Source organism: Manacus vitellinus, unplaced genomic scaffold, assembly GCF_001715985.3.
Source record: "Manacus vitellinus isolate BGI_N305 unplaced genomic scaffold, ASM171598v3 scaffold_11_pilon, whole genome shotgun sequence".
NCBI lineage: Eukaryota > Metazoa > Chordata > Aves > Passeriformes > Pipridae > Manacus > Manacus vitellinus.
The window spans coordinates 12,300,343-12,325,174 of record NW_021938895.1 but is presented as its reverse complement, the minus strand read 5'-3'; the positions used below and the strand labels follow the sequence as shown (position 1 = coordinate 12,325,174).

At 37.9% G+C, this 24,832-nt stretch overlaps 1 protein-coding gene across 4 annotated transcripts in view; it reads left to right on the top strand.

The window, feature by feature from the left end:
• The first annotated feature begins 3,792 nt into the window (after nucleotides 1-3,792).
• Nucleotides 3,793-24,832, top strand: part of ASAP2 (ArfGAP with SH3 domain, ankyrin repeat and PH domain 2) — a 60,964-nt gene continuing 39,924 nt past the window's right edge. For all 4 annotated transcript variants that reach the window (XM_018088847.3, XM_018088846.1, XM_018088845.3 and 1 more), the window contains exons 1-4: nucleotides 3,793-3,862; nucleotides 7,808-7,953; nucleotides 16,558-16,632; nucleotides 18,233-18,282. In XM_018088847.3, the coding sequence (XP_017944336.1) occupies nucleotides 3,823-3,862; nucleotides 7,808-7,953; nucleotides 16,558-16,632; nucleotides 18,233-18,282 (311 nt within the window). In that variant the 5' untranslated portion in view covers nucleotides 3,793-3,822. The remainder of the gene's footprint in view (nucleotides 3,863-7,807; nucleotides 7,954-16,557; nucleotides 16,633-18,232; nucleotides 18,283-24,832) is intronic.

Genomic DNA, 24,832 nt, shown 5'->3' with positions numbered 1-24,832 from the left:
TGGGTGACTGGGAATCATTTCAGGAAGGCAGCCTGTGCTTCTTGCACTTTTTGGTTGTGGGTCTTTTTTGTTTGTTTTGTTTGGGTTTATTTAATTATTTATATATTTAAGCATTTTGTGCTTGTAATTTATTTACATTTGTGTAATGGGTACCTTCCAGTTCCCTCCAGCTATCTGCTTGAGCTAGCTGATTCAAAGTTTGCTACAGCTTATTCCCAGTAATCTAATTACAAAATCAGAGCAGTACAAGATTTTTTTATTCCATTCCATACTTTGCATACTGCTGGATGAAAGCAACACCTACGTTGCCTCCCATTTTGTGTGTATAGTTTTTCTGTAAGTGTTTATCAGAGTCAAAAATCCAGTGGTTCAGAGAGACATGCAAGTTGTCAAGTCCAACGTTTTGGACATAGACTGTTTTTTTTGCATTTCAATGATATGTAGTATTCAGTGACTTTTTAAATTTTTTTGTTTTGTTGTCTTTGGTGGAAGGAGATCTCCTGTATCTTTGTGGTTTTAGTTTTGATGCCTGTATCACTTTGTCATCCTGTGGTGACTCTGCGAGCGTGTGGTAAGCCAAAGCCCTGTGTTCTCCTGATATCTTCCCAATGAATCTCCCAGTTTATATATGTGTTTTTCCCTTGGATACACAACTTTGCAGTCTTCACTCTTGAATTTCATCCCATTCTCAATAATAACATCAGTGAATTGTATCGTCAATAAACCACCCATATTTTAAAGAGTGAAACATGGTTAATTTTTGTGACAGTTTTTTCATTTTACTAGTTACAATATTCTTTTAAGTTTTATGTGAAAATACCATTACATTGAGTACTGACTTCAGTTCCTCACTTTTTTTCTTTTTTAACTGGGAGAGGGAAGAAATAGCACATTGAGTCCACGATGCATTGATAGAAAGGTGGGAGACTTTTTTACTGGGATAATTTTTGTCTGTTTTTCCTGGCTTTGGAGTGTGTATCATCTACCTGAACAGAAGCTGAGCTGAGTCCTCAGGTAACAAAGTCAGTGTTAGTCAAGGTGGTATTTAGCCTACTTAAATCCTGTTGGTTCCTTGAATGTTTCAGCATCATTCTACAGACTCCTTGTCAGCTACTCACTGTAAAAATGTGCTACCAATTACCAGACAAACTGAACTTACAAGGCCTGTTCTATTGTGGTGAATGAACATAAGAAGAAATTTTGAAGCTAATGTAATGCTAAGGCTTAGAAAAAAAAAGTAGCTGGTAGAGGTAGCAGTGTAGTAAAAGTGCTCCTTACAGTCATACAGCTGCTGAATTCCTGTTCAGAAATGTCCCTGCGGGATTCTTCAGCAGGACCATCTGAGTATATCCTCTTACTCATTCCTGGGTTTGCCATTGTCTTTTGAATTGGATTGTGTTGTATCAAGTGTCTACCTGATTGTCAGAGTTGAAAAGTTGACTTAACTGAAAACCAGCTTTTTAAAAAAAAATTATTAATTTTTAAGCATGGTTTGCTTCTCTCCTGCAGTTTATGACATGGCCCCACAAGCACTTGCACTGGCTCAGCTGAAAAGGCAGGCAAGGGATGAAGGGAGGATCCAAGGAAGCCTGATCTGGCAGTCCTGTACATTTTCGGTACATTAGGGCTTTATGTTTTGCTTGTTCTGTTGCACTCAGTGCTGTCAGTGGGGTTTTTTCCCATTATCCTTGTTCTGAATTTTTATGTGGACCAGCTGTCTGAGATGGGTCGGTGCTTGAGTCCTCACTGGTGTGTTTGGGGACATCAGCTGTCATTTCTCTTGGGTCCTGGTTGTGCTGTGCCTTGCGAGTTTGCTCCTCTGCTGCCTAATCCCAGTGAAAGTGGGAGTTGGTTGAGAGAAGCTGCAAACCAAAATGATGACTTCAGTTGAGGAAGAGGACATGAGGTTTTTTTCCTTACTGGGAGTTTATGCTTTCTGATTGAGGCAGTCACGGGCCAGAAGACTTTATGAATCCATAGATCTGTCTGGATCCCTGACCGCAGTAGTAGAAGTAGTTCATAATTCATCCCATGCGCTTATCCTTCCAACTCTTCTCTTTCTTAAGAAGTATCTCCCCCAAACTAAGGTGCTGAGATTAAATATTTTATCATCTGCACACACAAATCTAAGATTAGCTGGGAATGGAATCTGTAAGTTTTAAGTCTCTGGCTGAGCCTTCTCTTTGGGCTGTTACTTGTAATGCCTGTAGTTGGAGACATTACTTTTGCTTTGTCTCCAGCAGGGTATTTGCCCTTTGACAGTTGTCAATGAAATAATCATTCCTCTGCAGTCAGCTGATCAGATGGTGTTTTTCTGAGGTTATTTTTGGAAATCACCAAATACACAATGAGGGAGTTCACTTAATGTACTCATATCCAAACAGGTGACTAATCTAACCTTTGAGATCACACTGGATACAGGTTTGTTATAGCAGATGCAATTTAAATTGCTGAAGAGGGTGAACAGCTGGTGTGGCTTTCTTATACTGTTTTATTTCCCCCTTCCTCTTCAGAAGGGGTACTTCAGAATTCCAGGTGATAAGACCTCTGCACTTCTTTTGCCGATATGTTTCAGATGTGAACTATAAAGATGCTGGAGGTAAAACCTCCAATGAATACAGCGGTACCATGGCACTGTAATGTTAATAGTAAGGCATCATCTAAATTGTTTGGTTTCCATGGAATGCTGCAAAGATTTTTGCCAGCTATTTGGGGTCTAAATAGATTCAGTATAAGAATACTCCTAAAATATGGGGTATAATGTTTCTTTTTGAGTTCAATATGTTAAAATAATTGGATAGAGTCCTAGGAACTGACTTCTGCATCATTTCTCTTACACTCATGAGTAACAATGAAACAATGGTAGGTCAAATGTGTAGTTGCTGTGATTCACTGAAATCTTATGAATGAAAACTGGAATTAATTTGGTGGGTTTTCTTTGCTTTTTTTTTATCATGCATCATGCTAAGCAGCTCTCGACGTAATACAGTTTGTAGTGGTTGATATTGTTCTTCGGTGGGGTCCAAAAACACCACCGTCTCGGAACACATACTTAAATTTTCTTGAAGATTAACAACTTTTTTTTTTTTTTTTTAAATTTGTATGACCATAATTCTGCCTCTCCGTTCTGGAACAATTTTACATTTTTGAGAGTGCCTTTATTTCACTTTCAGTAAGCAAAATGGTTGCCTGCTTTCACTTCTTTCTTTGAAACAAATTGGTCATTAGTGCTTGAGAATTCTTAACAAGATTTAAACTCGAATTTTATGTAGTGTTGGTGAAAGCTTTGCCTAGTGTTAGCATGTGTGAAAGTTATTTGAGAGATATGTAATTTATTTTGTTCAGCATAGCAGTGAGAAAGTTCATATAGTTGGGAGGGCAATTAACTAAATTATCCAGGAAAACTGAAATTAAATTCCATTTTTAATATTCTACCTGGGGAAGTGATATTGCTTGTTTCTCTAGCAGTGTCAGAACAGAACATATGATGGGTCAAAACTGTTTTAAGCTGCTTTAATAATTTAACATGGAAAGAAGATACTGTGTAAATCATTTCCTGATGAGTGTACATGATGCTGGCCACCAGCAAAAGAGGAAGGATGTATTTTTGTGGGCAGGGGGACAGAGTAGATTGCTTATAGGGGAGTGAAAGCAAATGGCAAGTAATTTATTAATTACAGAAATAAAGTTAACCAACATAATAGTGTTATAATTACAGCAGGTTTCCAGAGCAGAGGTTTGCCAGAGGGCAATCCACTATTCCATGTTTAATTTTTCTCTTTTTTTTAGGCTCTAGATGTTGACCGAACTGTTCTCTATAAAATGAAGAAATCTGTCAAAGCCATAAACTTATCTGGTCTGGGTAAGTACATAACTCCTGTTAGTTTATATTGGTGAAATTGTAGGATTCAAACAGCCAGATGTTGTACTGAATCAGAAAGAGTTATATGGGTAACTCTGAGAAGAGAAATATGTACATTTTAAATAACAGTTTTGAACTAGCTGCTTGATCCTGAGCTCAGTAAGGATGAGATGTGGTGAGGTAGCTGAATGTCTCTCGCTGGTGTTGGGGTACAAAGTGGGGAAGTTGTGCTCTCCCCTTTCCACCAGGTCTGGGCTACCTGCTCCTTCTGCCACCCCTGCTGCTCGGCAGATCTCTAAGTGAGATTTTTAGCTCGTGTAAAGCAGCATATGCAGTGAAATCAAGTTAACTGGGATTAGATGGGCACCTGAAATGGCAAGGCAAGTGAATCATCAAGAGCTGAGGGCATGGGAGGGGTGAAATTACTCTTTGGCAGCAATAAGAAGCTACATTTGCTCTACTGCTTTGTGAAACCTCACCCTTTCCTGGTGGCTTCCACTTATGTATGTTGAGAATTTCATGATGAGAGATCTGATGGGCTACAGTTTTTTGTTGTCAGGTTGTACAAAGTCAGATATTTATCTTCCAATGCTGATAAAATACAAAAAAACTATTGCTACTTGTGTTTTTAAATGTGTGCCAATCTCTTGGAGTTGTGTGTGTTTATCTTCTTTGAAAAAAATAGCCAAAGCTTTTGTTTTTGTGCATCAGCAGCATTTTGTGAACAAGAAACAGCATTTGTTTTTGTGGATAAGAAACAGCGTTTGGTTGGCTTTTGTTCTCACTGTGCAGTTCACAGCAATTAGAGCTAAGAAAACCAATATTACATGCAAAACAGATAGGCCTGGCAACCTTGGAGAGCCACCAATATCTGAGAGAACTGGTGGTCATGTTGGTGTTCAGACTCAAGGCTGGAACAAGAACTGCTGTTGTGGTGTAATTCTTGTCAGCTAACTGAAAGGAAGTTCCTTCTTGTCTAATGTAATGAAGCTGTTATAGCTGTTATCTTTGTATTGTGGAGGGTCCAGTTTAAGATTCATCTAGAGTTGTTTCATCTGTTACGTGTTGATTTGGCACCCTTTTTTTCTGGTTATTTTTTGGTTTTGTTTTGGTTTTTTTGATTTTGGTTTGGTTTGGGTTTTTTGAGGTTTTTTTTGCGGGTTTTTTTGTTTGTTTTGGTTTTTTTTTCTTGTTTGGTTGTTGGTTTGTTGTTTTTTCTTAATTTTATTTTATTCTAGAGTGCTTGGCTATGGCTCATAATCAGAGTAGTTCTTAGAGCATTGTAGCAAATCACTAGTCTTTACATAAGATCAGTACCCTGCCCACGTTCTAAATTCATGCTGCCCACCCAATCTTGACAAGAAAGGTTTGGAGGCATTTCTTTCACCAGCAGAAATGCTACTAACCCAGCCAATTGCCAGCCCTTGGGGTTTCTCTTGACAAAATAAAAACCATGGCCCTACACTCATAAGAACACAGTTACTGGATTTTCAATATAGGTTCCCTGAATACTAAATATGCATGTTTTGGCTTTCTTCTGTAATGTGCCAATTTACAAACGTTTATGAAGGATTACATAGTGACTCCAATTTGTACAGAGTTTTGTTTCTTACTTAAAGAAAGCCTCTAAATCTTCAAACGTACCTGAATCATATTTTTACATCTATTTTTAATAGATTTCATACCTTTCCTTTGTAGAGAAACTTTTAAAATCCATTAGGAAGAAACCATAGGGCAGGGAGAGTATTTTGGAGGGTTCCATGAGAAAAATAGAACTTTGTGTTCTTCAGAAGCACTTGTGGAGCACCAGCTCAGTTAGTATATTGCTGCAAAACAACCTTTAGCATTCTGGGGAATGTCTTGTAATCCAGAAGAACAGTCCCTACGATGCTGGAGAACAGGAAACTCCTGGGAATGCTGTGTGGAATGGTTGCTGTGCTTGTTTCCTAAGGTAAAAAGTCAGCGTGGCTCAGCTGCTGATTCCACAGTTCACCATAACAATTAGTGGTAGGAGCCTTTTCACCTTGTTCTCCTGGAGAGGCAGCTTTCTCCTTTTGCTCTAGGAATTGTGGCCTGATCTCTACTCTTCCTAAGCCAAGCGGGATGCAGGAAGGAGTAAGAATGTAGAAAGCAATATGGGAATAGTTCACCTTGCTGGGTAGATGTGAGATCTGGAGGAGTTGTGACCTGCCATATCCTGGGTTTGGCTGTCTGTGCCAGTCCATTCAAAGCTTGTTCAGGTGTATGTTGAACATCCTTACTTCATCCTGCAGCAAAAGGTTTGTGAAGTGCTTAGCCCTTGCTGTTGATGCTGAGGAAAAATAAGTACAGTTCAGTGCTAGCACTTAGTTTTTAAATTTAGTAGCTGTCGGCAAACTACCTCTTACAGGCTGCAAATTTAAGCTGTCAAGGTAAAAACTTGTAGAATGAATGCTTTCTGTGTAACTTCAGTTTTGCATGTACGTTATGCCAGTTCTTTAATTACATGGTGTTATACCGCTGCTGCACAGGATTTTAGTTTCATATATTAGAAATTGGAGGAAAGTTGTAGTTATTTGAGAAATAAAGATCTTGAATGGTTGTCCAGATAGGGCATGTGGACAGACAGGCTTATTTTTAGTTTGGAGCATGCTACGGTTATTGAACAGGTTGTATAACTAATTCATAGAAATTTGGCAAAAGGATATTACATAAAAAATCCTTTGGATATTAAATGTGTTGATGTGTACAAATGGGCTTGAAATGAAACTGGATCATTACTTGTTTGAACAGATTAATCCTCTCTAAAATAATCTTCAGGGTTTATGCAGGTCTCATGTAATGACCGAGACAGTCTTTGTTCTTGTTAATGCATAATTTGTTTTCTAGGGCGTGGGTTTTTTTTCTCTGACTTCCTTTGAAGGTTTAGAAGTTGGCCACAGTTAGAATAAGAAATAGGCAAGATTAACTTTCTCAGGTGCCAACTTGGTGAGCTTTGTCTGTGTTCTCAAGTTGACATGGTCACTAAACTTGTGTTCAGTAAGACTTTCTATTTTATTCCACAGATCAAATTGACTTTTGACAAAGGGCCTTTTTATGCTTGTCTACACAAGCAAGTAAGCTGGTGTCCTAGGAGTGAATCCCTTGATCAAATTAGTTAAGAGTGAGGGCCCCTCAGGTTTCCTTAATATTTGAATCAGGGAAGCTTATCTTAGGCCCAGATTTCCTCTTGTTCCCTGGGCTGAATACCCCAACACGTGCAGCTCAAAGCTTTCTGAAGAGCAGAAGCGTTGGGTGTGTGCTGGATGACTTGCACTGGTCTGGTTTTGTTGTCTCAGGAAGGAATCTGGTTGTCGTGAACCAGAGCTGCTTTGAGAACTGAACTGGCCCGTGGTAAATGCAGACTGCAAGGATTTGCTTCAGCCCCTGCTCTGAATCAGAGAGCTAACATAGATATGGGGTTTGTCCTCCTCTGTAATGTAATCTGTAGTATTAAGGTGACTCAAGAGTCCTGTTTGGTCTGTTGCCTTCTGTTGTAGGGAACCAAGACTCTGCCAACACACTCAATCTCTTCTGTTTCTTTGTTCAGCACACAGCTGAAAATAGAAAATGTTAATAAAAAACTCTAAAATATAGAAGTTCATTATAGGATTTGGGAGTTGTTATACAGTCTCTGCTGTGGTGCAGAAATATTGTGGGTCTTTCTAGAGTGCCAGATGTTTGTCTTGTGTTGGTGGCTCATTGTCCTTTGTACAGCATGTGGACAGATACCCATAAACCAGAATTAGTGAGATATGTCATACTTCTGTCTTATCAGTGTTAAAATATAAATAATATATGTTTGATGTATCAAGTAAACATTTTTAGCAAGAAATCTGAGAAGTTTTTCTTTAAAAAAACTCTCAATTGTAATTTCAATAGCCTTTTATCTACTGATGATATTTTCATGTTTTGCTCTTTTTGAAGCTCACGTGGAAAATGAAGAACAGTATACACAAGCACTGGAGAAGTTTGGAGGCAACTGTGTTTGCAGGGATGACCCAGATTTGGGAACAGCGTTTTTAAAATTTTCTGTGTTTACAAAGGAATTAACTGCACTCTTCAAAAATTTGGTAAGAATTACTTAAGAAAAACATTGACATTTTAAAGCCATTACAAAAGCTGTATTTATCAATTACAGCAGCTCTTCATATTGAAGACAGTTTGTGTTTTGGCAACCACTATTCTTAAAAAATTCTCAGTGTGTGAAAATATCTCATGCCCTAGCCTTTCCCCTTGCAAAACTCAAAACTAAACCCCAAACAACAAACGAAAAAACAAATTACTACAAAACCCAAACAAATGCAACAGAAACCCCTCTTCCAACACTTCTCACATCTAAAAGCTTCCCACAATAAAGTAGTTGTAACATGTGTTATACAAGACACATATCCATTTGCTTTAAAATTGTGAAACCAGCAAAACCCAGCTTGATTTACTGTGTATGATTGTGTTCCTTCTACTTTACTTTTTCCCACTTTCCATTTGTATTTATGAAAGGAGATTTTAGTGTCCCTGGAAGAGAGAGTTCTTGCTTCTCAGGGAAGAAAGTCAGGGAAACAAAATCAAACAAAATGCTGTAATGACAGTAGTGTCCACTGGGGACCAATCCTGCAACTGAAGCCAGTAAGGCTTAAGAGCACTTTTTGGTGAGCCAAATGGGATGGAGCCAAATGGAAGAACAGGAGTTTTAATTATGAATGGAGAATTTTCAGCCTCAGTTTCACATTAATCAGAGGGTACAAAAAGGGCAGATTCTGATTATAGTCTACTAGGTAGAGCTTTCCCATGTCTAAGTCCCAGATTTTCTTGAATTCACACAACTCTTAAACCTGGGGCTATGAAGGGGAAATAACCCAGATTCCTATGAGCATTTAAAAGTCTGTGTCTGCCGAAATCAATGACATGGAGACACATCAAATGCTTTTGTGAGTCTAGACCAAATGTCTGTAGTTTGCAGCCAGCTGGTCATAATCACTTCTTTGGGGAATGTTTCCAGCTGATGGGATTTAGGGCAGTCCCATTCACTCCCTGATGCTGTCCTCTCTTTTTACCCAGTCCTGATATTGATGAGAGAGAATCTCGCCCTGAATGTATTTATCAACAGTGAAATGTATTTCATATTGGTCATATTGATTTGAACTTCTCTGGATGTACAAATATTATCTGGGATTATGAATTGGAAGAGGCATCCTGATTCAGTGTGAGTCAGTTATCCTGAGTCTCCCATACAGAGGCAGGCTGCTCCTATGGAAGGGAAAATGGATTGGGTCTTCTAATTGATACCTTCTGTTGACTAAAAACCCCTCTCTATCATATATTAGTTGCAATATGATGACTTCATTAGGCAAATGGATCTGGGAAATGTGATGTTTAGGTGGTTTTAAAAAGCAATCTATTAAAAGCTCCACCCCCTCCCCAGAAATCCTTTTTAATGTATTATTTTTTCAAGAATACTTCTAAAAGCTAAAAGATGTTCCTATTTTTCCAAAAATCATGCCTATTTGTTCTCTTAAAACCAGAAATTACTATCTTAGCAAAAATATTTCTGGCAAGAATAACTTTTCTTCCACAAACTGGAAAGGAAAAAAACCGAAATAAATATCTGTAGGAGGACATGTAATGCATGTTTTTGTTACCTTTTCTTATCCACATAAGCATTTTGTATGTCTTCTTCAAGGAATATTTCTAGCTCTTTTTGCTGTGTACTGTTTTTTCAGTAACACTTATGTATTTTTGCTTCAGTTTGTGTGTATAAAAAGGGGATATGTCATGAAAGAGTAGCTAAGTCTTTAGTTTTTCTCAGTTTGTGGTTCTGATTTTCTCTATTTTTGAAGTGAATTATAATTTTCTGTGGACTTGAATGTAATGGTGGGGTTTTTTGTTTGTTTTACATTGCAATAGTATAGGCACCTTCTCTGATACTATCTGGTGAAGAGCGAGTCTCAGTAAAGTTCTGCTCCTTCGAAATATACTTCATATTGTTGAAGTTCAAAGTTCTTTGTTTTCTCTTGACTAGCAAAGGAAATCTAATGGTCCTTGAATTTGGTGTGTCAGTAGGAAGATAGTTTCATTCAGAAAGAAAAACATATGAAAACGAGACGTAAACTTCATTATTGCTTGAAAATACCATATTCATAAACAAGAAATTTAGAACTATAAAAAAATTATAGATGTGTGTAACTTTGCTTATTAAAAGTTAATGCCACTAGAGTAAACTGTTGGTAACCAGTCATTTTGAAAATCTGTTCATAAGTTCATAGATGGAGATTTAGGTTTCTAAGAGGTTAAAAGAGTGTAAAAAATGATGAGTGTTTAAAGTCCTCTGCAGTAGGTGGGAATAAATCAGGGTGCTATTTTGTTAAAGGCATAGCCATATGTGAAACAAGCCCCATGCTTTCTCTCAGTGAAGTGATGTATCCAACTCTGCTTTCAGCATGTTGGCAGTAAAAAACATCCCTCTCCTCTGGCATTTCCTTGTAGCACTCCACATGTTTTAGTTGTAAATATTTGCATCAAAAATGTAGCCAGGGCCATGCAACCTGCTGCTGTTAAAAAAAACATTCTGAAAGGTACTCTTTAAATAGACCTGTCTCTGGAGTTCCATAGGGCACTGAATTTCCACAGAACATTTTAGCTGAAGTGAACGAGGAATGTGCAAGGAAGTGAGAGGACATGTTCAGACTGGAACAGATGCCAAAGATGTTAACACTGGCAAAGCTTTAGGGCTACTGTCAAGTTTTGCTTTGTCAGATATTGTGCTTTTGTTTCCAGAAGCTGATGTGTTTTGTCAGCTCTTGGTCTGGGTGGTATTTAGAGCTGTAGCTCTAAAGTGCTTCTGCAAAAAGACTTTTCTTAAACTTATCTTTAGTAAGGTACAGAAAAGCCATTATAAGGCTGTTCTGCTTTAACAGGGATATTAGATGCTTGTTTTCTCTAATAATTTTAAAAGTTTCCCAAAAACCTGAAGTTTTTGTGGGCTGATCAATGCGTCCGTGTTTTAAATATTTCATTAACAACTGCAGGTGTTTTCTTTTTTAATCCCCAAAAATGTAAACTATTCAAGTTAAAAGTTCAGGTCTTGAAGTTTTTATATGTATTTTATGCTTTTATGTGTGCACTTTCAAATAGTGCTTAAAACTCAAAAAAAAAAATTAATTGGAATTTACTTTGTATCACGTCCTTGTAACCATTCACTTTAGCCATTTTAACACATTATTTGGATCAGTTTGTGATATATACTGTACCTTTTTTTCTCTTGCCATAGCTCCAATATCAAGCTACAAATTTTTCTTTAATTTCTGTTTTTTAAGAAGATTGAGCAATCGGTTTGTCTTTTTGATAGTAAACGATCAGAAAATACTTGAGCCATTTTCAGAGGAAACACAGTACCTTTTGTGGAGGTACAGTATTGCTTTTTAATGGTAACCTTGTTTCTAAGTCCTAATTGGATGGTAGCGCCCGCAGTTCCCAGGAAGGCTAGATCAGGATGGCACTTGCTTATACAGTGTTAATTACTCTGTCTTCTTAATAAATACAGTGCCAAGTAATAAAGGTGTGAAGCTTAATATGAAAAATGTTAGGACAAGGGAAGACTGATTGCAGTATGTTTGCACTTTAAATATTTTCTTCTTTATATCCTGTTAGATTGCTGCACTGAGAGAACATAAAATATGTAGTTGCACGTCATCTTTGTCAGCACTCCTTGAGAAGGGATTTGATCTGTGAAAATGAAGTAGCTATTTAACAAATTCCATTTTCTGTATTTGTTGTTGTTCTACATACTGTTGTCCTTTCTTTTTCATTTATTTAAATTTAAAGCTAATGAAACAGGCTGAATTGAGAGGACTGGATCTGGTATTTCCACTCTGTGGAAGGTAGCTGGGAGGAAGAGATTTTATTTTGTATTAATAATTCTAAGACTTTTAGCCATAAAAAATGGAAGAATACTAATAATATTTTTCTGACCATATGCTCCTGTTTTACTTACTTTTTAAAATGTAAGAAGAAAGGAGATGTGCTTAAATGCAAAAGGTAACAACAAAATTGAAGGAAATAACTTTTCTGTTTTATATAATGAACTTATGCCCAGAATTTTCTTTCAAGGGTACTAGTTCAAACTAAGGTTTTTAAAAAAATGTTTGCTGCCTGAACCTTCACTCATCTTAGTTAAGTCCTTGAAAAACCCTACAGATATATGTATTTGAGATTGAAGTATTATATGTGAAGCTTAATGATTTAAGTTGTGTCGTTTCTGTTTTTCACTGGTACACTGGAGGAAAACTTGGCTAATGGTGAGAGGAAAAACGTTTGATTTATGCTTGTAAAGATATAAACCAAGATGTAATTATTCCTCCTTAGTGGCATGGGTTCAGCTCCACCTGGAATCACATCTGTATTTCTTTGCCAAAAAGATATTGATCCAACTGGAAGAAATTCAGTGGACAGTTACAAAAAATGATCAGGGCTTGAATAGGTTGATTTATGAATAAAGCTTAGAAGAATTTTAAATATATGGTTTGCCTCCAGATAACTGTGATTGTGGAAGAGGAAAATACTAAATTGCATATAAACAGGTCCTCACTCTGAAAGTATTAGGTGAAGTACCCCAGAGAAAGCAATAGATGCTTACCACTTAGTTCTTTTCACATAGGTTAGAAAATGTGCAATCTGGAATTCTCCTCCACTGGTAAGGAAGAAGGGCTCGAATAACTACAAGTCTCTTCCTTCCTTTGCTTTTGCGACTCTTCGCTTTATGCTTTTAAGATTTCCCATAAAATACTTCCTAACAGAGAAGTTGCCAGCCTGTAGTTTGTTTATTGGTGGCAGTCCCAGGGCTGTTTCAAAGTAGTACATGATGGGAACACTTGGTATCCTGTGTGAAGGTATTTTTCTAGGCAGCTGAGCCAGCAGCTCCCTGTGGGCACTTAGTGGTGTTCGGCTCCTGTTTCACAGGAGTGACTTTTCCTGTGGCATGATGGGTGGTGGGTGATGTCCCAGCTCAGCCACACACCTGTGCTGCTGGTGGGGCAGGGACTGAGCACAGGGAAAGGCAGCATTGTGTCCTTGTGTCCAAGGGGAAGACACAGTGCACAGATAAAAGTATGTGCTGCATCTCTTCGTGCTACACAATTTTGGGAAGCCTTGGGCTTGTGTGCTAAAGCTTAAAATTCAGAAAAACAAACTGCATCTCATCTATAGCGGATGTTCTGGTTTCCCCTTGCTCCCTGCTGTGTTGATTTGCCATGTCCTACTAAAGGTCACATCACTGGGAAAATTATTGGAAACTATTAAATCCAATAGCACTTACTGTAAAAAAAGAAAATAACTTAAACAATGATTTGTCAGCAGGCAGTACTGCCATCACCTGTGCACACCCGACTTCACTGGTGGTTGAGAAGCCACAGCCAGGTGCATGGACTGCATCTGAAGTTTAGTAATGGCAGTAGGAGTTGTGTTGTACTGTGACTGCCTGAATTTTAGTTTAAATTGAAAAGACTTTAAGGTCTGCATGTTTAAAGTATTTAACTTCAGAAGTACTGACAAAGCTTTTTTTTTTAGAAAACAAAATCTATAGAAGTCCTGCAGGCACCAGTATCCAAAGCTCTTATGGAAAAGACTCTTTAAAGTAATCAGGAGGGCTGGCAAACAACAAACTTAAATGTTTAGCCATAGGCTCTTAAACCACTTGAACATCTTTCCCCTTTGCAAATGTTGGCTTGCTTGTTGCCTCTACCAGCACTCCTGGCAGCTACGTTTTATTTATTCATTCTCCCCCCTGCCATTTTTTCTTCTTCTCTGAGCCTTCTCCAACTTAGGAAGTTTTAATTTTTTACCCTGAAATCTTCTTGGAAACTGTCAGAGGAAAACTGCAAGTGCCAAAGCAGCAGTATTGGAAGTGAAAATGAGGTCAACTGCTTTTTTTTCTTTTTCTTTTTTTTTTTTACACATGGAACTTGCTAGTGTTCCTCTGAGACAGAGGATGACTTTAATTTCTGTGAAGCTTTCCTGCACCTCCGTGTATTTTTTCTAAAGGAATATTTTAAAACATAAAATAGTCAAAATGTGGAGGCTGTTGTGTACTTTCTAACTCCTTGTACAGAGTAGGAGCTGCAGCATATTAATGCTTCTCTGCATGCCAAAAATGGGTCTATATTTTTAGATAGTTCAGCTTAAGCTTCTCAAGAAAGAGGAGGAAAACATGTAAGATCTTTTGTCTGTATATTGCTTGCTGATTTATAAATATGAGTGAATATGATTCATCTAACTAGGCTAATAATGACAAGTTCATGCATTATGTATGTTTACTTTTGTTGCAAATAAAATAGGAGCATAGGGAATACAATAGACTGATAGTAATGTACAGGTGATAGCACACAGAAGGATTTATTTTGAATAGGCAAACATTCTCCAAACTTTTAAAAAGAATGTAGAGTTTTTTCTCCCATTCTTTTTTCTTAAAATTGCTTTAGGCTTCAGGCCTCATGACTTGAAATTCTAGAAAACATAACTCTTTTGGAGGCTGATTGATGTTTACATCACTGTGACTGGGATAATACTTAAGGGTCTGATATTTTTTCTTACTGAAGAAAAAAACAGTTGTCTTGAGTTCTACTGTTGTGAAATACTTTGTTCTTCCTTTTTGTCTGTTTACTGAATTTGAAGAATAATTAAATGGAGGCTGTGAAAGTTTTGATCCTTAGGTTAGACATTTTTGACTGCATCATACTCATTAAATAGAATAACAAAGTGGGAAGCTGCATGGGATTAAATCTTACAAGGGACCTCTTCTTCTCCACCTGAATAGCCATTCTGGATGTGCAACTTCTAGAAATTTGTTGGAGTTTTTTTACCTAGGTTTTGTGTAGTTTCAACCTTTTCACTTATCTCCTGTTTCTACGACATATAATTTTATTACCTTTGAGAATGGTTACGTCGATATGCGCATGTTGTTGTACTGCTGAGAACTGAGGAGGTGGATGGTTCCCAGCACTGCCAGCTAAGCATGTGTAGATGTTGCTCATTCAGTTTTTGTAGGAAGTATTTAAAAAAAACAAACAACATGGAGTTGAAATGTAACTTGTTGATTCTGAAGGGTTATGGCTGAGTCCTGCAGTTTGTTGGGGAGGAGGAAATGTAGAGTGGAGGAGCAGAAATGTGATTTGTGTTAAGAGTTCAAAAAACCAGATATTCTGTATTTCTTTAGCCTCCCCATGCAGAGCCAATGCATGTAGCCTTTACAATTGATGAAGGTTTGCTTTCTCTTCGATTGCTTGCTGAGATTTCAAGCAAATGCAGTAAGGTAGTTTCTTTGGGGAGGAAGAGTGGAGGGTTGGGACCTTTGCTTGTTTGTTTTAATAGCAACTGGTGAGTACCACGGGGGATGGGACCCCTGAGTCTGTTCTACTGAGACCTCCAAGTAACTACAGGGTGATAATATTTTGTATTTTTCAATTCTGGGGAGACTAATAATTGCAAATATTTTTTTTTCTTGACGTTTGTGTTAGTATCCTTTCTTTTCTGGATGGGTTGCGCTAAAAGGGACTTGGATGTCCCTGACATTATTCCTGAAGAAATACAAGCATTTATTGCTACATGATGCAAAGTTCTTTCTGTAATTTGAACACATGAAATGCATCTTCATATATGGATTTCAGTGCTTCTTGAAAAAAGTCACATTTTAAAAGAACAGCTTACAATGCCAAAAAAAGGGCAACCTTCACCAAACTGCTGCAAAAGTTATTCTGATTTTTTGTCCCATTGTATTGTTCTGAAGTAGTCTGGGCTTTGCTTTTCAGAGTGATCCATTTGAATTGTTATGGTTTAAACTTTCTGACTAGACATTATGGTCCATACCTTGAATGTTTCCCCTGAATCATAAAGCAGTGGATGTGCAGTCTTTCTTTTCCTGGCTGTCTTATTCCTACAGTCTTTCTTCACTGTTTTTCCTTATGAAAATATTATCATACAGATACTTACTTAAAACCGTGATTATTTTACTGTGTTCATTTGAAATGATTTTTGTCTTCTTGAAGTACTTGTTTTCTCTTGAATTATACTAGACTTACATACTGAAGACCTCATAAAATCCTTATTTCAAAGTTCACATGAGATAAATAAGGCAGATGTATTACTTTTTAGAAACACATGGAAAATATTGGAATAGTGGCTTTTTTACAGGCTGGTATTCTTTTGTCGTTATAACTTCTGTCAGAATAAAATAGCATGTATTGGGAGAGTAGCAGATACATTTTATGGAATAGGTCTGAAGAGACTGGAAAATAAACAAGGTTAATTTAAAATACGTTCATGAACTTAAAATTATTAGTGCTGAAAAATGGTATGATTGTTTTCACATAATTTAAACAGTGAAATCAGGTGATGTAAAAATTAGTGGTCTTATTTTGCAGTCACTATTGGATGAGATATTTATAATCAGCAGTAATTCTGGAAGTTTCCTGCTGGCTTGGGTTATAGTGTTTCCACAGTAAGTTTAATTAACTCATGTTGCTTCCATCTTTGATTACTGGCTGTGCTGATAAACATCTTTATACAGCACGGATAGGAAAATAATATGTAAGATTTCCTTGTGAAACTTTCTGAAATGTGTGTATTAAGACAGTTTATGTTCTGTGTCTGAATGTATTAAATGATTTGGTGTAATTTTCTTGTTACAGATTCAGAATATGAACAACATAATCACTTTTCCATTGGACAGTTTGCTGAAGGGAGATCTGAAAGGAGTAAAAGGGGTATGTTGATCTTTCTGTTTATATGTAAGATTATTGTTGGTGCAATGGATACATTTAGCTAGTGTATTAATCTTATGTGATGGAAGGCATGGGATATTAAAGTAACCTATTAGCTTAATAAACAAGACTTCAGGGTTTTTGTTTGGGTTTTGTATGTGTGTATGTGAATTGAGTCATCCTTTCAGTTTGTGGTTTTACCTACCACATGTTCTTGACTATGTACACAAAGCAATATTTGAGAAGCTTTAAAAACAGGCCTGAGATACAGAAGATAAGCAGAGAAAGAGGTGTAAGATTTAGAAGCTTAGTTGAGGAGTGGGTAGTACTATATTTAAAAGGATTATTAGTAGTATGTTTATTTAGCATTCTAAACTTACCTGTAACTATATGGATTTTTAGAAAGACACATTAGACTGTATAAGCATAGGATTTTTCTTAATGAAGCTGAAATCTGTTTGTGCCCTGAGGACATTTCCTATTTGAAATAACAATAAGTTAGGACTGAAATGATGATATGTTTGTAATAAATTTCAGAACCTATAGCCAACAAACTTATTTGGCTTATGCTTTGTTTACTAGTGAACAAACAGGAAGCAACTGGCAGCTATTGTTCTAGGACACTGAAGGAAGGAGAAAAATATGTACATAAACTAAAAATGTTTCTGTAAATTACTGGAGGATAAATAGATTATTTAGTCAGATAGGCTTGTTATCTTTGTATTGTTTGCTTAGCACATTTCACTCCTCTTGTTCTTTGCTTTTTCTATGTCAGAATAAATACATCTATTACAATACAGTGTTGTCCCACTGACTTGAGAATGTAATGAAATGCTGCTTTAGTTATTTTAATAATTGTCAAAATAACTAGCTGACATGTTAGAATTAGTTCCTAATCTGTAATTGCAAAGTTTTTCCAGTGTCTGACAGTTAACAGTATTTTTTTTGTAGTTGTCTGATCTCTTGAAGTTCAGTAGAATTTCAGCCCTTCCATTTCTAGATGTCAGTGAAATAACTTTACAACTTGTTAAGATCATTTTATACAAATTACCTTCTCCAGAGGGAAGAAAATTAAGGAATTTGGAACATAAGTAATTTAAAATTCTCATGGAATTAGTTATATTGAGCCGTATGGCCTATGCTGGTCCCATTAAGTCAATGGGAAATTGATTTCTTAAACTTGAGTGGGATGAATCAAGTCCTTAGCCAAGACTATGCTGCAGCCTTGGGATAGGTGCTTCTTTCCAGTAGAGCCAGAGATTGATGAGAAAATAGCTGCTTTGATTAATTGCATCATATGCTCTTGGGATACCATGTTTTACCTTTTAAGGAGTAAAATGGAACTGTAAAAAACATAGCAAAAAACATCCTAGAGATGCTTTTAAAAATATGCATGTATTAATGCTCTTTACAAGATTGTTTTCCTATGTGCAAGATTGCTTTTGCACAACCCTTAGGTGAACCACTCAAGAAGGAGTGAAGTCCCTTATTCTAGTAGGCACTGCAAGTGGCCGAGGTGTGTGTTCATTGTTAGAGCCACAGTATTTTTGATTTAAATAACTGGCTGTATTTTTTTCTTTTTTTTTTTTTTTTTTTTGGACAGGACCTGAAAAAACCCTTTGATAAAGCTTGGAAGGACTATGAAACAAAAGTGTATGTATCTTTTAAACTTTTATTTAAAAGGGAAGTGTAACTGAAATCTGTAAAGGTCATTATTTAATACCAAGGTTGGATGCTCTCAGGAGGTGTTTCGTGTACCAGAAGTGGATGTACACCTATCTGAGGCTTGTAAGTTGTGTCTTATGTCATGTGTCTAGCCCAACTTACCATAAGCCACTTGTTTGAAGGTACCTGATACCCTGTATAAACAACTATAAAATAAGTTTATAAATAATTGAATTGAGTCAATAAAGCTCAACACCTAATATCAAACACAATTGATTCTGGTACCTTGTAAATCTTAAGTGGTTCAGTGCCCTACATCAGGAACAGTTGTTTCCTGGATTGGCTGGGTCAGTTGTGTCAGCACAGCTGATGGCCTCTGAAATAGAATTTTGTAGTGAGTTTTATTCTGCATTACAGTTTTACCTGGATTGTGACTATCAGTTAAGTTTTTGTGTCACATGTCCGGTATCTTTATTCTGAAATAATGCTGCATGTATCAGGCCTTTTCTGATGATACAGGTTGAGAAGAATCACATCTGATGACACTGTTTAACATAAATAGCTTGCAGATCCACAGCCAACTGGACTGGCTGAGTATCTGGCACCATTTATATTTTTTTTTCAGTTGCACAAAGTTATAATGATCCTCTGGTGCCCACTGAATTAGTCCATCTGAAGTCTTCAAAAATTATTCCTGCCTAGCTGTAGCTGGATTTTATAACAAGACATTTTGAAACACTGAGATAAACCTCCAGTCTGACCGTTGGAATCCTTGGAAGATTGTGATGGCTCCAGTGTTTCATGTTCTTGATACCAGTGGGCAATCTCATTTGGTGCCATACCAGTTATCAACTGTTGAAGTAATTAACATTTCTAATCACTGTCCATGTCAGTAGTTGGTCTCTGAGGACAGGCCATAAGGAATAGTCGTACAATGTAGTCTGCTATTGTCTACCAGTATTTGGTTGCTGGATCTGAAAGCTTGTTTACTTGTGTATAACTATTCTAGTGACATCCCACAAAGTTTATGTGCAGAATTTAAAATAAATTTACTTGCTGCTGGGACATACACCAAGAGCCCTGTTACTACTGGACCTGTCATGTCTGGCACTTTTAGGATTTCTGATATAATATTCACTAGGGTTTGTTGAAGCAATGTGAAGATCTGTACTTGATCCACAGTTTGCTCAGAGCTGGTAGCCTGTTTCAGAATCAGGTACTCCAGAAATATTTTCAGTTGATATTTAATTTAGTCAAGTACTTGAAAAGTAAAAAATCCTCTTAGAAAATATATATTTAGAATCTGTATATTTGGGGATTCTCATTTTAGGTTATGAACATGTTGGAATGTTGCTGCATATGCTGTGTCATTCAGGACCTAAAAATGTGATGTTGTGTTTTCTGTCTGTGGGATCGAATCCATTGCTGCTTGTATGATATAATGAGATTTTTTTGTTTTAACCAGCAATTCTCTAGAAAGCCTGTTTTATGACTTTGCTTTCAAGTAAAAGACACTTGTGTTTTGATCTGAAACACGTTTCTTTTTCCACTGTAAGAAAATACTTCTTTTCAAGTTACTTCTGTAGTTTCTGCAAAATCTTAACAAATGAAACAGACGTCCTTGACAATGCTTGTTTCTAAGTTATTTACATGTCAGGTTATTCTACATGCAAAAACTCAAGGTAGCACATGTTAATCAGGAAATTCTTTCAGATCCATGAATCATTTCTTTTGATATGTCTGGGTGGTGGGCTGGTACAGTTGCTGAGTGGTCTATTTTATTTTTTTTAAGTGGTTAGATGAAAGCTCCACATCAATATTTCAGAGTTTAAAGCTGCTAGTCCAGCCTGTTGAACTCCTTGACTTTGATGACGACCAAAGAATTGTCTGCTTGAGGCTTGGGATAGGGAGCCTGGGAATTCTGTGTTCAAGAAAATTCTTTAAAACAGTGGGCTGCTTTTTCTGCCTTTTTTTTGTGTCTGGGGTTGTTTTACAACAGCAGAAGTTACTTAAGGTTGGCAGTCAGGGAATACTGTTTTTCACTGCAAGCTGTGTTGCTTGTGCCAAGGAGCAGACCAATTTTCCATGGTTTTGTTGAGTTAAATTCAGTAGGATTGTGTGATTTGTCAGATCTCTTTTGCATAGGATCACTTCTCAGATAAGTTGAGATGTTACCAGCCGTCATTATTGAGCACTGGTCTTTACAAGTCAGAGATGGGAAGTTGAATGATGTGATTTTTGAAACTAGGATGAGAATATTAATTTGACCTTGTTCAGGTCAACTTTTATCACATACTAAATTTTGGATGTAGGACTACAATGAGGTTTCTCTGGGTTGCTGTTATATGTGCTGCTGAGGTTTCCTGAGAATGTCACTGTCTTCGTTCTGTGGCTGTTCCAAGTGGACCTGAACTTCCTTACAGCTGTGCATTTTGGTCATCTGTAACAGTAGGTGGATGCAGACTTATTTTAAGAATTCTTTAGTGCATATTTTGATGTTTTTGTTGTTGTATTTTGATGGTCTGTGTTTTAACAAGAAGGACTGGTAGAGGTAACCTCAGTCTCACCTATGGCTTGGGTTGCCAGAGCGGAATTGTGGATGTAGTTGCTGATAGCCAGTGGTTTGTTCAACCTTCTTCAGTCTGTTACTTTAGATGACTCCTTGTTTGGATTGTGCCAAAAACCCGTCCCAGATTTGTTCTTAGCTAGCTGTCTTTTCCAGTGATTCTTCTTCAAACATGTGAATAACTCTTTATTCTTTTTTTTTTTCCTCTTTATTCTTCTCTCTTTTCCCTTTGGGTTAACAAACCATTCAAGGCTACTGGGCTGCTCTTTTTCTGCACATCTCTCTGTATCATATGCTTAACATCATATCGTTCATCTGCATTTCCTACTCAAAAGTACAGACCTGTGAAGCTATGTGCCAAATAGCAAAGCGGTATTTTTGTAGTCTGTGGGGAAGTGACAGTCTTCATCCTGATAGCTGTCTTTATAAAGAAGAATTAGAGCTTATTTGTCACACTGGCTCATCTGACTTACTTGCATCTCTGTGATGACCTCTCAAGTGCAAATACACCCAAGTGTGACCTACTTGAAAAGAAGCAAATTTAATTAAAAAATGGCATCTGTTTTGCTTCATCTGTGTAACGACTTCTAAGCTGCTACTTCAAGCTCAGTATGTAATTAAGTGTGCTTAAAATTACTATATATTTAATTCTTGTTTGGGAGAGGGATGTTAAGATCCATTCTTATGCTCTTGGATCACCATTCACCATTGTTAATTATTATGCAATAATAATCTTCTTTGCCCTGTAGCCACCTCACTTCTCAGACTGTTTTCCTGAGGATCACCTTAGCTGAAGTAACTGAGGGAGGCTGGATCCACTTTTCATTATTCCCTGGGGCTGCTCTTAAATAAGGGAGTATGAGGAACAAGTAACCTATAGCTTCATGTAAGCCTACCTCAGGCAAAAATTGGGACTATCCTTAGGTAACATTAATGAATAATTCATCTTTTCTCACCATCAGTCATTAACATGATTCAGTTGGAGCCATAAAGATTTAAAAATGTTTTTAAAGCTTTAAAGCAGTGCATTTCTCTTGGGACCTCAGTTACAGCCATTGTTTCCCACACAAGAGCTGGGAGATGCTGCCGGCCACAGCAGCGGCGCAGCGGGACTGGGCTGTGTCCCTTGGGGAAAGGTGTTGCAGACTGGGCTCTTCTTGCTACGAGGCAGTTGCTGTCCCACATGTACTGAAACACTAATGGCAGACGTGCCAGGGGAGCGTACGGGGAAGGAGTACACATGTCCTAAAAACTGCTCATTCTCCCAGCAGACAGATCAGATTCAGGAAGGCACTGAGCCAGATTTCACCCACGTGCTTCAGTTTAATCAGTCCTGCTGGGGTAGATTCTGAGGTAAAGACTTTGTATCAATTTTGCGCAGGAAATCAGAGCAGCAACTTACTGAAGGATACTATTTACTAATTTTTTAACTGAATATGTCTGTATTCCAGACACAAACCTGACTTTCCTGAAAATAAAGAAATGTTATTTTTTTTAAAATAAATATCTATGTTGGGACCTGTAAATATATATTATCTTCAGAAGTCCTCTTTAATAAGTGTTGTGCTAATGCTGTGAAATGTAAAGGTTTAATGAAAACTAATAAGCTATTCCTGGGAAGGCTGGCTACCTCTCCTCCTTTGCCATTCTCCTTTTAGAAACTGGGCATGAGGTCTCTTGTGCACAGCTGCCTGAAGAGAACAAGTTGTTTAAATGTGCCTATGGCATTATAAGATGAAGGCAGTAGCATTACATTACTGTGAAGAAATACAGGTGCTCGTATCTAGATATAACTCTGTTGTTAGTGGTTTGTTTGTGACTCATTTGAAGTCAATGGAAAAATGAGCAAAGTCTAAATACAGTCTTCTGTAAAGATGTCTGTACAGCTACTTGTTAAAATGATGATGTTTCCAGTTTGGTAAACTCATGTTTTAAACAATATTAAAAAAAAGCTTTTATCAAATTACTTCTTCAGAACTCTAACTTGACTCAGTATATCATTGATATTCGTAGGCAGTAGATATTTCTGTCACATTTCTTTTTAAAGCAACTGCATAAGACAAAATGGGAGTCACAGCTTGAAAACAGTGACATAGAATGAGAATGCTAAGCAAGGTAGCTTTAATATAGAATCACAGAATAGAATAATACAATCATTTAAGTTGGGAAATACTTTAAGATCATCAAGTTCAGCCATAAACCTAACACTGCTAAGTCTACCGCTAAACCATGTTCCTACGTGCTGTATCTACACATCTAAATACCTCCAAGGATGGTGACTCAAGTACTCCCCTGGGCAGCCTGTTCCAATGCTTGACAACCCTTTCTGGGAGAAATTTTTTCTAATATCCAATCTAAACCTCCCCTGGCTCAACTTGAGGCTATTTGCTCTTGTTCTATTGCTTACCTGGGAGAAGAGACTGACCTCCACCTCATTACAACCTCCTTTCAGGTAGTTCTACAAAGTGATAAGGTCTCCCCTGAGCCTCCTTTTCTCCAAGCTGAACAATCCCAGGTCCCTCAGCTAATCCTCATCAGACCTGTGTTCCAGACCCTTCACCAACTCCGTTGCCCTTCTCTGGACACGCTCCAGCACCTCAGTGTCTTTCTTGTAATGAGGGGCCCAGAGCTGAGCCCAGTACTTGAGGTGGGCCTTCACCAGTTCTGAGTACAGGAGGACAACCACTGCCCTGGTCCTGCTGGCCACACTATTGCTGATACAGGCCAGGATACCATTGGCCTTCTTGAACACCTGGGCACACTGCTGGCTCACGTTCAGCTGCTGTCAACCAGCACCCCCACGTCCTTTTCCAGTGAGCAGCTTTCCAGCCAGTCTTTCCCCAGCCTGTAATGCTGCCTGGGGTTGTTGTGACCCAAGTGCAGGATTTAGCCCTTTGCCTTATTGAATTTGATACCATTGGCCTTGGCCCGTCAATCCAGGCTGTCCAGATCCCTCTGCAGAGCCTTCCTACCCTCCAGCAGACCCACACTCCCACCCAACTTAGTGTTCTCTGAAAACTTAGTGAGAGTGGACTCAATCCCCTTGTCCAGATGACTGAGTAAAGATATTAAATGGGGCTGGCCCCAGTATTGAGCCCTGAGGAACACCACTAGTGACCAGGCATCAGCTGGAGCAGCTCCCTTCACCAGCACTCCTTGGGCCCAGCCATCCAGCCAGTTTTTCTACCCAGTGAACAGCGTACCCATCCAAGCAATGAGCAGGCAGTTTCTCTAGAATGCTGTGGGAAATGGTGTCAAAATCTTTACTGAAGTCCAGGTAAACCACATTCATGTTATACTGTTTCAGCCTGAGATTTCATATTAATTATTTTTATTTTGAAGGAGATTACCTGCAAATTAAATGGAAGAGTCTTTGAATGAATCTGCAGATGTTATGGATGAAATGCTGGAAAGATTTGAGCACATTTTGCTCATTATGCCCTCTTCTGCCCCATCATTCAGAGCAGGATGAGTGAAAGGGAAAAGCTTTCCCGCATTTCCAAAAGGAAAAGATGGCTTCTCCATTGAGGACTTGAGAGATAGGAGAGACATGCTTTGCTGTCAACATTGACAGGCAGTAGGATAAAATAAAATGGAGGCTCTTTCACTGAAAAGCTGGAGTGCCAGAGCCTGGAGACTCAGGCTGAAAAGGAAGACTAAACAAAGAAAGGATATTTAAAATTAAAATGTCTAATATTATTTTGTCAAACAAAATAGCCTTCAGAAGCACTCCATTATCCAGAGTGCTCCCAATTCAAATGTGTTCCTTCCAGGTGCTGTTCCCAGTCTCTGCAGCTTCTCATGTATGTACCCAGACTCAGCCTGGCTTACTGCTGTAGGGGGAAGGAGAGGAAGAGCAAGAGTTGCTTCCCATCCAGCCAGTTCACTACTACTGTGTGTGCACAGGATGCTCTGGTTACCCTTATTGACTGGCTGAAAATAAATACCAGTATTTGGTATTTATTTACACGA